Source organism: Chinchilla lanigera, unplaced genomic scaffold (genome assembly GCF_000276665.1).
Source record: "Chinchilla lanigera isolate Chin_1 unplaced genomic scaffold, ChiLan1.0 scaffold00016, whole genome shotgun sequence".
Taxonomy (NCBI): domain Eukaryota; kingdom Metazoa; phylum Chordata; class Mammalia; order Rodentia; family Chinchillidae; genus Chinchilla; species Chinchilla lanigera.
The window spans coordinates 12,262,264-12,273,709 of record NW_004955417.1 but is presented as its reverse complement, the minus strand read 5'-3'; the positions used below and the strand labels follow the sequence as shown (position 1 = coordinate 12,273,709).

General features: G+C 43.1%; 2 protein-coding genes across 2 annotated transcripts in view; one reads left to right on the top strand and one right to left on the bottom strand.

The window, feature by feature from the left end:
• Positions 1-4,802, bottom strand: part of Ptdss1 (phosphatidylserine synthase 1) — a 58,220-nt gene extending 53,418 nt beyond the window's left edge. The window contains exon 1 of the mRNA XM_005381833.2: positions 4,512-4,802. Coding sequence (XP_005381890.1) covers positions 4,512-4,690 — 179 coding nt within the window. The 5' untranslated portion in view covers positions 4,691-4,802. The remainder of the gene's footprint in view (positions 1-4,511) is intronic.
• A 335-nt stretch (positions 4,803-5,137) lies between these two features.
• Positions 5,138-11,446, top strand: part of Mterf3 (mitochondrial transcription termination factor 3) — a 35,676-nt gene continuing 29,367 nt past the window's right edge. Inside the window, exons 1-3 of the mRNA XM_013512781.1 lie at positions 5,138-5,197; positions 7,585-7,933; positions 9,392-9,544. Coding sequence (XP_013368235.1) covers positions 7,585-7,933; positions 9,392-9,544 — 502 coding nt within the window. The 5' untranslated portion in view covers positions 5,138-5,197. The remainder of the gene's footprint in view (positions 5,198-7,584; positions 7,934-9,391; positions 9,545-11,446) is intronic.

Here is an 11,446-nt window from a genome sequence, read left to right as displayed (position 1 = left end):
TGGAAGGCTTGCTAAGACCCATAAGAGAACCATACATGAAGTCAGAAATATAGTCTAATGAAAAAAGGATAAACTGGACTTCCAAAGTCAGTAATAGAAATGAAGTAAAAACCAATAGCAACAAACACATAAAAATAAAATAAACATCTATCGATTTCTCTGCCCTTGCCTGGCTCCCAAATTCCACATCCAAGAGAAAGTCTGCCTAGACAAATTGATAACCACTTGGTACAGGGATTTGCAGGAAGGCTTTCTCCTCTAGGCAGGGACCCCTTTCTGCTGGACAAGAGGTAACAGAGGTGGGCGTCGCTGTTTAGTGGCAGTGCCTCTTAAAGTCGGGTGGACTTCCATTGATGTGATCTAGTAGATTTTTATGTTTTCAAATGGAAAGCTCAAGTTTTTTATAACTAAGCCCATTCCAGTATTTTACCCACCTCCAAAAGCAGAGTAAATATGAGGGCACTCAGTAATTATTACACTCTGAGGTGGAGACAAGTCATTTCCCTACCCTACTTTGGCTGAACAAATTTATAAACATATGCCTAAGCATGTACTTTATTTAAAAAAATTACTTATTCTAGAATGTGGTAAAATAACATTCTTTAAATCCTAGGAAATGATCAGATAGCACTTGACACTTTCAATGGTGGTGACAGGGATGGGGCGAGGAAGCACGGTGGTTCACCACTGACTGGCCTGGTTGCTATCTGTATCAGTCAGCTTCAAGTCAGTATAATGAAATATTCAACACGGGCTACTTAATGAAGAAGAGGTTGACTTAGGTCATAGTTTGAGGGGGTGTGCCATTTTCTTTATTGTCAACCTCACAGGATTAAGCAACTCTTGAAAAGGTGATTGGGTCATGGGGTGCTATGATCTTCTGTAAATTCACTGTGCTGTTAGGAGGGGAGCCCAGCTAGAGGAAGGGGGTCACTGGTTGTGTGTTTTTGGAGGATATACCTATTACTGATGGTCTTCCCCTCTGCTTTGCTTCCCAGCCACTTTGTCCCAGCATGCCCCTCGGTCATCCTGTTTCTGCCTTGGAATCAGGCCAAACCTCTGAAACTATAAGCCAAATTAAACTTTTCCTCCTTTAAGTTATGGGTGTTGGTTATTTTGTCCTAGAAGCAGGAAAGCTGATTAATACAGGAGTTGAAAGTTCAAATGGCATAGCACTGGCTCTATGGGGAGGGTTGCTTTGTCATGTTGTGGACAGCACTGGTGGAAGTTTGTGTGACTGTATCTCAGGCTTGGGCCAGAGAGAACAGGAGGGAGAGGGCATGATCCATACATAACATTCTGGTGAAGTTCTGGAGGACTGCATAAGTACTACCTTCCAAGAGCACACCGCCAATGACTGAAGAATCTCCCACTCGGCCCCTCTTACAGATTCCAAACTCAACTCGGACTCAGGCACAAGGATCCAATCCTTTGAAATCCTAAATTCTTGCTAGGTCTCTGGCATGTGGCCTTACCCAGGTATGTAGTATCTCTCATACAATATGACAATATATGACTGGCAATATGACATCTCCAAAGTATTCTCCCAGTCTCTTAGACAACTAGTTTTTGCAAGATAAACTTTAAAGCACAATTTTAAAGCTTTACCAAAAGGACTGTACTGCACAGTTATCTAACTAAAAATTTGGATAAAATAAGGTGCTACTGATGGTCATTACAAGAGAGTGTAGATGGAATCATTTTAAGAAGTTACTACTTTCAATCTTTATAGAGAAAGACAACACTACTGTTATAATATCCCACTTAAAAGTGTCACAAATCATTAGAAAAGGATATAGTAATGACTAATTTTATTGATGGTGCTTAAGATTTTATAAGGTGAGACTTGTTATGAATTCATTTCTCATTACATGATTTGTCTCTTTATGAAATCAGCGTAAGAAATAAAACTTAATTTTTGGAAAAGAACATAGCTTCAGGTTCAGATTATGATTTTTCTATTACTTTTGACAAGCTGTTAAAATTCAGATTAATTTCTTACACTTTCATTGCTGCAATTTATCAGCTGCCTTGGCCGAATACGGCATGAAAAAGAAATTTCAGAAAAATGTGACTTTCTCTATTAAAAGAGAATGGAAGATCTACTAACAAAGGGCCTGCTGGGCTGGGGAGATACCTCAGTGGCACCAGTGCCTGCCTGTCAAGCATAAGATCCTGAGTTTGATCGCCAGTACAAAAAAAAGGAAGACAAAAAAGAAAAAGCCTACATTATTATTAAAGATAAAAAGTTGAAATAAATTGCTCATTCATGGTTCTCAAGATTTAATTACTGGGCTTTTCCCATTTACAAAGAAATCTCATTTATCCCATTGTTGTGAACCTCACATATAGGATGAGATTAAATGGAGGTTAACGTGAAACAAGTATGGATGATATATAATCTCCATCTTTCCAATGTTTTTCTCCTTTCTTCTCAAATAGCTACCTATATCCTCATTCAATAAGAAATGTAATTTGGATGTATTAGTGTATGATAAAATCACATAATAACCAATGTTTATTAAATACCTACTATCTGCCATGTACTGAACTAAACACAAATTACCTAAAAAAGATGAACTTAATTCTCTTAATGAATTGTCTTAATGGCAGACAATCCTATGAGATGTCAGTATTTTACATACAGAAAAAGAAACTAAGCTTTAGGAAAATTAAGTGGCCACGAATGATATAATCAGGTGACATGATGAAGTACTGAATGTAACCACAACTAGAGTCAGAGTGACTTCTCTCCAAGGCTAGAAATACAACTGACTAGATACTATAGAAAGGTTTGGCCTGCCTAGTACTGGCAGACTTTACAATAATAATACCGAAGCAGTACCCCTCAGTTATTAAAGAGTAATTGTTACTTATGCTTGTTTGCATCTTTAGGTGACTCATACAAATTAACAAATAATAGGAATTAAGAGTCAAAAGGATTATGGAGGTAGGGAGTGTGTAGTGTGGGAGGTTACTGATTTTACAAAAATCTGAAAAATTGCAGTAATGCCCCAGGGAGCACCACTGGTACTTGTGTTGTATATATGTGTGATGGGACAATTTAGTCTTTGTTGTACAATGCTATCCTTTATGTTACAATACATTTAGTATTCTTTACCCTCCCTTCCACTAAACACCCAGGTTTCCTCAATACTTATGACCATCCAATATACCTCTACACATCTTCTCTTGACCCTGAATGAGCACCCCTGAGCACTGAAAAAAGTATCAGGAGAAAACTGGTATTACTTAGGCTTCCTGTAGTAGATATTCCATTCATTTTATTCATACACAATCATGAGTCTTCATAACTTCATAGGGGACGAATGCACATTTTATCCCCATTTTATAAGGGTGGACTCTGACACTCAGAACAAGGCTAAGTAACTTAACTAAAAACACTGCCAGTTTTGAAACCAACTGTCTAGCTCCAAAATACGGCTACCTAGGTTGATCTTTCAAGCTATAATAACATAGCTGGTATGACTTTCCTTCCTTTGAAGGGCTTCATTCGGAAAACATAAGCTGTTTTAAATCAGAACCAGGGTGTGTGTATGTGTTGTTAGGAAGAGGGATCAGTTAACTCCCTGGTTAGGCTGAGGGGCCACAGGCTCAGGGGTTTAGTCACATGGCGTGTGTGTTCCAGAGTTGGGCTGGTCAGCCCCTGTGAACCTGGACGGATCTGAAGTGCTCTGAGCGTGTGAGAGTGTATATTTGGGGAAAAGAGTTGTTACGTAGTGTGAGGTTTGCGCGTTTTAACACATACAGCATTTACAAGGCACCAGGCACCATTATAACCGCCTGGCAGGATCTCATTCGACCTGCATATTAGATGATGAACGGGCTAGGTGCGCACTTGTGACGTGTGCTGGGGCTACTGCCCGTGTACAATGTGCACAGGAGGTTTTAGGAAAGATCGGTCGTGATGGCAGTGTGTGCTGTCTACAGACTCTAGCGTTCGAGGCTGGGGGAAGGGTTAAGCTGGACGATTTGTCTGCAATGCCTAAGGGAGGCGCTGCACGGGAAACACCCGGTGGCACACCTCACACGGGCGTGCGTGCGGAGTTCTAGGGGAAGAGACCTAGGATGTGTCCCGGGCCTGTATCTGGTGCGTGTAAGCTCTGTGAATTGGGTTACTCTGTGCGTGTAGTGCGCTGCAAGTGGTGCACACGAGACGATTCGTGCGGTGTGCTGGAAACGCACCCTGGGAACGCACGGGGCTGAAGGGGTTGCAGAGGAGGGCGCCGCGTGGTGACGCGCATGGAGCGATGCCGAAGGCGGTGCGCGAAGGCGCGCGCGGGGAGGGGTAGTGCTAGGTGACCCGCGAGTGCTCCTGGGGTAACCGGGGCGCGGGACAGACAGGTGGTAATCGGAAGTAGGGTGGGGGGGCTGGGGCGCAGGCTGGGCGTCCTGGGGAACCCCGGCGGATGCAGAGCCGCGTGGGCGGCGGGTCTGCGGGTGTTTGTGTGTGTGAGGCGCAGCCGGCCCGCTCCCCGCCACCTCCTCACCTGGTGAAGGCGAAGTACATGAGGCTGACGATGGTGAAGCTGAGCAGGGTGATGGTGTGCGGCCGGTAGAAGAAGTCGATGGTGATGTCCTCCACTTGCTGCTCGTTGATCATCCGGAAATGCATCTTGTAGTTCACATCATCCTTGCTCAGGGTCCGGCTCCCCACGCAGGCCGCCATGGCCCGCCTCCCCGTGCTGCCGCGGAGGCAGCGGTCCCGGCCCACGGGGGCTGGGACCGCTGGGGAGACGAGCCGCGGCAGGCACGAGGCCGGCAGCGGGCTGGGTCTGACGCCGGGCAGAGACTGAGCGCGCTGGGAGTGCAGTGCGGGAGGGCGGGGTCGTGACGCCACCACCGCGGCCCGGCCTGAGGGGGACGCCGGCGGGGTTCCGGCGGGGGCCTGGCGCAGTCATCTATGGGCACTCCACCAGCCTCCACAGGCGCGCGGCCCGAGGCTCGAAGAGGAACACAGCCGGGAGCGAGGGCACTGTAACACCCGGCCGGCTCCGTCCCCGTCGTCGCGCAGTCCGCCGCGCCCCCCCCCGCGTGGCCGCAGAATGGTCTCGTCCACGCGGAGCGCGGCTCACGTGGGCTGGGAGCGCAGCGCGGAGCCTGCCGGAGGGAGGACGGGCGCGCGGCGGGGACGCGGGACGGCCGCGCGGATCCGGGAGCGCGGGCTTCGCGACAGGTAAAGCGAGGGCGAGGCCCCCCCCCGCCCGCGCTCGGGTTTCGCGCGCTCTTTGGGGCCTGGGGGCCCGTCCACCGGGCTTGGGTTTGCCTCGTGTGTTTCGCTGCCCGCGGGGCCCACGCGCGGCCATGCTTGTTTGAGAGCGGCTCTGGAAGGGCGCGGAACGGAGCCCTGGGTGTCAGCTGGCTTCCTGCGGAAGTTCTCCGCGGGAGACCCTAAGGACTGGATGGAAAGGCCCTGGGGCGACCGCAGAGGGGAGCCCTTTATTACGGTGCCGCCTCTTCGTCTCCCGTGGCTTCTAAATTGACTTACAGTTACGGAGGTAGAAATCTTCAAACTTGGAAGACAGTCCGTTCCCATGCTGGCTCCCCTTCCTAACGAAGGACTGGACACACAGTTGAGAATGCTGTACGATATTTTAATGGAGTGTAATGTTTTGTTGTCTTTTTTTTTTTTTTTTTTAAAGTACTTAGGATTAAACCCAGGGCCTTCACGGTGAGTTACACCCCCAGCCCCTTTTTGAGACCAGGCCTCCCTAAGTTGCTGAGTTGTCCAGGTTTGCTGGAATTTGCGATCTTCCTGCCTCAGCCTCCCAGAATGGTGAGCTCAATAGGTGAGCTTCACCACTCGCGCCAGACTTAATCTGCAAATGCCTTACCTTCTTACCCATTTTGGAATACTGATTCTGGAGAGACTCCAGAGTGAATTTGGAATTGCAGGATTTTCCTTTGAAGTAGGACTAAATGTGTAGACAAACTTGGAAGTTAAAAAACTGTTGATAGGGACCCCAAAATCATGTCTTGTACCTTTAACCTTTTCTAAAGGTATTTGGGGGCTGGGAGTGTAGCTCAGTCCTACAGCTCATGGCCCTGAGTTCTATCTCTAGCAATGAAGAATGATTATTGAGCCTTTCTCGGTCTTGGCAGGATAACATAACTGACATCTTACTTGGGAGCCTGTGCAGAGTAGAGGAGGCTTGAGGGAAGATCTGACATTCTGGGGGACTCATTTCTTACCAAAATTTAACAAAACTCACCTATCCCACAAGTTTGTTGTGAATATTTCCTAAGATTACTTCAGGATGAAAGTGAGATTTTCACTTTTTTTGTTTCATTTAAGTTTTTGTCTTTTTGAGACAGAGTCTTGCTATGTAGTTGAGGCTGGCCTTGAACTCCAAGCGATCCTCCTGCCTCAGCCTCCCAAGTGCTGAGATTAGGGGCGTGTACTACCATGCCCGGAAAGATTTTTCACTTTTATAAATCTCTTTCAGCAAACTTCCCAGAGCTGCAAATCTCTAAGAGAGTAAGCCCTGAAGTATTTAACTTAATTCAGGGGATAAAACAATTTGAATTCACTAAGCAGGAAAACAAAGCAGGAAGTTTTGTGCAAAAATACAGTTAATATATAGAATTAATATACAAAATACAGTTAATTCATAGAATTAATTGTATTTGGCTGGCAAGTCAGTAATAATAAGGGCTAATATTTATTGACGGTTTAGCCTATGCTGGATTCCATGCCATGTTTCATATGGTTAGCTTGTTTAACCTGGTTAGCCAGGTCATATGCATTAAATTTCCCATTCTAATTAGCTAGAAAAGTACACAATTCTTTCATATTCCTAGAGATTGAAATAGCAATAGCCTGTTTGTTCAAAACAGCTATGTTTTCAGGCATCATACACAATTATGCATTGCTGGTTGCTTATTCTTTTCCCTGTTTGCTATTTTGACCTTTTCTTTGATGGCTGTTCTTTTTCTTATTTCCTACAGTAAAACAGAATTTGACAAAACTAGTTTTATTCAATTTTCTTTTGAAAAACAGCTTTATATGAGGAATAATCAAGAACCAGCCTTGACTGTTCTATAATATTGTGACAGTTCATGTGAGATAGAGTGGCTTCCCTTTATTTTGTGACTAATTTATATGCATAAAATTCATTTGAATAATTCAGTATTATTTTGATCAGCAGTATACCCCTTAAATGCCCTTCAAACCAAATTCCAAGTACACTTAATCATTGCATCATTGTGTTGTTTTCCTTAAGTGATTAATTAAATTAACAGGACTTAGATCAATTGTAATTTGAACATTTATAGATTTTTGTTTTAAATGCTTTTCTTTCACCAATGATTGTGTTTTTTGTTTTCAAACTGTAAAGCACAGCCTCATTTTTCCAGTTTAGAAGGTTTTGTCCGTTGGCTGCCTTGCTTCTGGCTTTTCCTGTATTTAAGAAAATTTCATTACTTTTATCATCTAAATTTACTTCAACACTGTCATTTACAAAAAATAATTTCCAATTTATCTTTTTGTTGTGCGAACATTGTTTTGAACATTTAAGTAAATTGAATTTCTCTCCTTTTGACAGTTGTACTTTTTCTTTGTAGATGACTTTAAGAAAAATGGCCTTATTAGCCCAACAGATACCCAGATGGTTCAGCTCAATTAATTTGAGGAGCTTCATTAATGCTACACGATTCACAAAACGTTTTCCCAGACCAGGAAAAACATTGTTAAATGGCTTTTGTGCTCTGCCACAGCTGTCCTCAGATAATTACTTTCTCCAGTGGGGATATAAGACTTACAGAACTTCCTCCTTATGGAATAGTTCCCAGTCTACCAACTCAAGTGGGCAAGAGAGTAATTCTGCCCAAAGCACTCTGCTTCCTGCGGTGAGTGAGCAGACAGAGAAGACGCAAAAGATACCCAGCTTTGATTCTGAGCTGTCTCTAGAAGGTAATTCTGAGCTTTCAGCCAAGTAGTCCCTCTTTCTCCTATTTGGTGATTTAAACAACTTGTTTACATTCTGCTAGCCCATTTCAGGTTGTATTTTGTACCAGGCAAGAAAAGGAACAACGCTGGTTCTATTCATTTAGTTCTGTTATACATTTGCTGTATTTACTGAGATCTTTGTAGGTTAATATATATGATTGTCTTATAGCTGTATATAACACTTCCTAAATGGATCGTTCTTTAGATTATTTAAATTTTTTCTTCTGTTATGAATTAGATTTGTTAGAGTATAATGCACATCAGGTAAAATCTGTCTTTTCAGGCCTAAGTTCTATGAATTTTTACAGTCAACATAATAAAAAAAAAATGGAACCATTACATCACCATGAAAAATTCCCATGTCTTGGTTTTTAGTCAGCCCTCTCTTTCCTGTTTCCTAGTGTAGGAGTCTAGTATTTCACCACAAATGGGATAATATTTGGCTGAGTAGAAGATGAATGAAAAGAAAGAAAGCTAGCTAGCTGCTAAGCTAGCTGGAAGGAGAGGCAGGACAAAAGGCTGGCTATGAAAAATGAGGAAGGGTAGGTAACAGTTTGAGGCAAAAAACAACAAAAGATCACAATTGTGATTTCTTAAGTTACAATATTGTTTTGTTTTTTTTAAATTTCTTTGAGACAAGGTCTCCCTGTGTAGTTTAGACTCGTCTTGAACTCACATTGATCCTACTGCCTCAGCCTCCTGAGTGCGGGATTACAGGTACGCGCCACCACGCCTGGCTTATACTGTGTTTTAATAAATCAAAACCATAGAGTGGAGTCTGTAGGAGAGAGCAGTCTCTTAGCAAAGTACTGCAGATGATGGAAACCGACTTTCTCTTAAAGGCAGCTGAGAATAACTTAGGAGGAGGAGGAGGAGATGGGTTGAAAACAAAGCATTTTCAGGATGTCATGACTTTAACCTTGCAATTCAGGCTGTTGAAATACCCACTTTTGGCCAAGATAACAAACCATGATAGACTGAGTCTCTCACATGAAGGAGCAGGGCGTGGTGGTACACACCTGTAATCCCAGCACTTTGGGAAGGTGAGCCAGGAGGACTGCAAGTTTAAACTCAGCCCCAGCAATTTAGCAAGACCTTGTTTCAAAATAAAAATAACTTCAAAAGGGCTGGGGATGTAGCTCAGGTTAAAGGTCCACGATTCATACTTCCATACCAAAAGAAAAAATGGGTGTGAAGAGCAGTCGATCTTATCTGCTGATGAAAAATGAAATTTCACCCACAAACTTATCTTACTCTTACCTCTTAGAAGGTGAAATTTTTTTGAACTTCTTAAGCTTTTAATTTTGAAATGACCCCACGCTTTAACCAGCAAAAGACACAGAGGTTTGTAGAAACAGTTTTAAGTGTGTACATTAGGGACCTGACTTGCTTCTCTCTTTCCACATGGCTGACCTCAAAAAGAACTGGACGATTTGCCTGCATTGTCTCCACTGCAGCTGATTTCTGAGGAGGAAGCTATTCAGATTACTGCAGACCCTCCATTGCCCCCAGCTTCATTCACACTTCAAGACTATGTAGATCATTCTGAGACTCTGCAGAAGTTAGTGCTTCTGGGTAAGTTTGACTGATCTATGCGTATTTCTTGAGTGCACTCTTTTTTTTTTTGTCCAACTTTTAAAATTAGCATTTTATTCTTATCACAGTAGTTTGTTCACAAGAGCAAAAATCTTAACAGTGTGAAAAGACCTGTAGTGAAAAGCCATCTCTTGACTGTGCACCCTGTTCCCCAGAGGAAAAGACTGAACTTTTCTCACTCTTCCAGTTTGTACTTCATCTCCATATTTTTAAAGCAATTGTTTACAGTGCTATTGCTTCATCAGTGTTAGGCATTAGTTGATCTCTGATAGGTACACACAGACCTTTCCCAAGTTGTCCTCAGTTCTCTCAATAGGTATAATTTTTTGAGAAATCATTAATCAACGATCATATTTGGAGTATAATATTGTTAGTATTCTTAACCAGAAGTGTACTATTAATTTTTTTCCCTGTACAATTTTTTGTTTTCCTGGAGTTAGTAATTGCCTTGTTTTTCATTTGATTATTTTCCTTGTGTCAGGAGTTAAGCTGACACACACCTTCCAGTGACCTCTCAGGACAATTTTTTAGTCTGCCGAGTCAGATACTGTGTCACTCTGTTGCTCCACAGTGCGCTGTTCCCACTTGCCACACTGCCCACTGACTCCTGGAGCCCATTGTCCTGATTTGGGTAATTTCCCTCTAGACCTGTTCCATAACTATCTTAGCTTGTTGACTTGTAGTTTATACTTGGAGCTGGATAGTTAAAAGGCAACCATTGGGTTGATCTCTTGCACACTTTCATTTAGTTGTCTTATAATTAAGCACCTTATTTGCAAACTTTGCTTTTCTCATTACGTCTGAGTCTGGTACTTCTCCTACATGATTTTCCCAATGATGAACCTCCTTTCTCCTGGGGGATTGAGAGAAACAGAATAGGTAAGGGACTTTGGGAGGTGGGTGAGGAAGCCTGAGTTCTCTAAAAAAAAAAAAGTTGCACCTCAGCCCGTTTTCAGCGTGAACTCAGCTCTAATCTTTCAGGTCTCTAGGGATGCCCATTTCTGAGCATTTTGAGTTTCATGGTACAGGTTGAGTATCTCTTATCTAAAATGCTTGGGTCCAGAAGTGTTTCAGATTGTTGTGTTTTTCAGATGTTGGAATATTTGTGTAGACTACAATGTGAACACTTAATCTGAAAATTCAAATCTGAAACTTGAAGCATTTCAGCTTAACCTGTTCTAGTTAGTTTGCCACTTGTCAGAATTTTCTTTTGCAGGCATTTTAGTTCCTCCTTTCTCTTCTCTGATAAGTCTGTTATCATGCTTCCATTTTTTTCATACATGTGGTTTGGGGATATGATAAATCCTGCCTTACCAAAGAAGCAGCTTATATTTTGTCACCCCCTTCTCTCCCCACTTCTCCCCATGTTTTGGAGCACTGATTGTGGTTGAGAGGAAAGAAATCTTTGTTCTACTAGAAACTGTTAGGGGTCTTCCTTAGTTCTTGCTTCTCCCCTTACTGGTTAGCGCTGATGTAGCACTTTATCGTGTGGATTCTCCCCTCTACATCTGTCATGGCCGTCTGATTCTCTCCTGCTATAGTCACCTTTGTTGAGGGGTTCACTTGTCACTGAACTACAGCGCCTACCTCCTGACGTGACAGTTTTCTTATCGGCACTGTTGGCCCTGAAAATCTTTCTAGTGTTAGTGCTCTTTCTCTTGGGTATATTTTGTCACCGTGATACAGGACCTCCACATGATATAGGAGAAATGTAACTCCCAACCTTCTAGATGTCAGATGAGCTGAGTTTGTGTTCCCCAAAATCAAAGAATGAATTCTAAGGAACAGCAGAGGTTAAGAGTAGGAAAACTTGGAGAGATAGCTCCTGAGACACAGGAGAGGACCCAAAAGTGGGTTGCCAGGGAGCTCACTTCTCAAAAA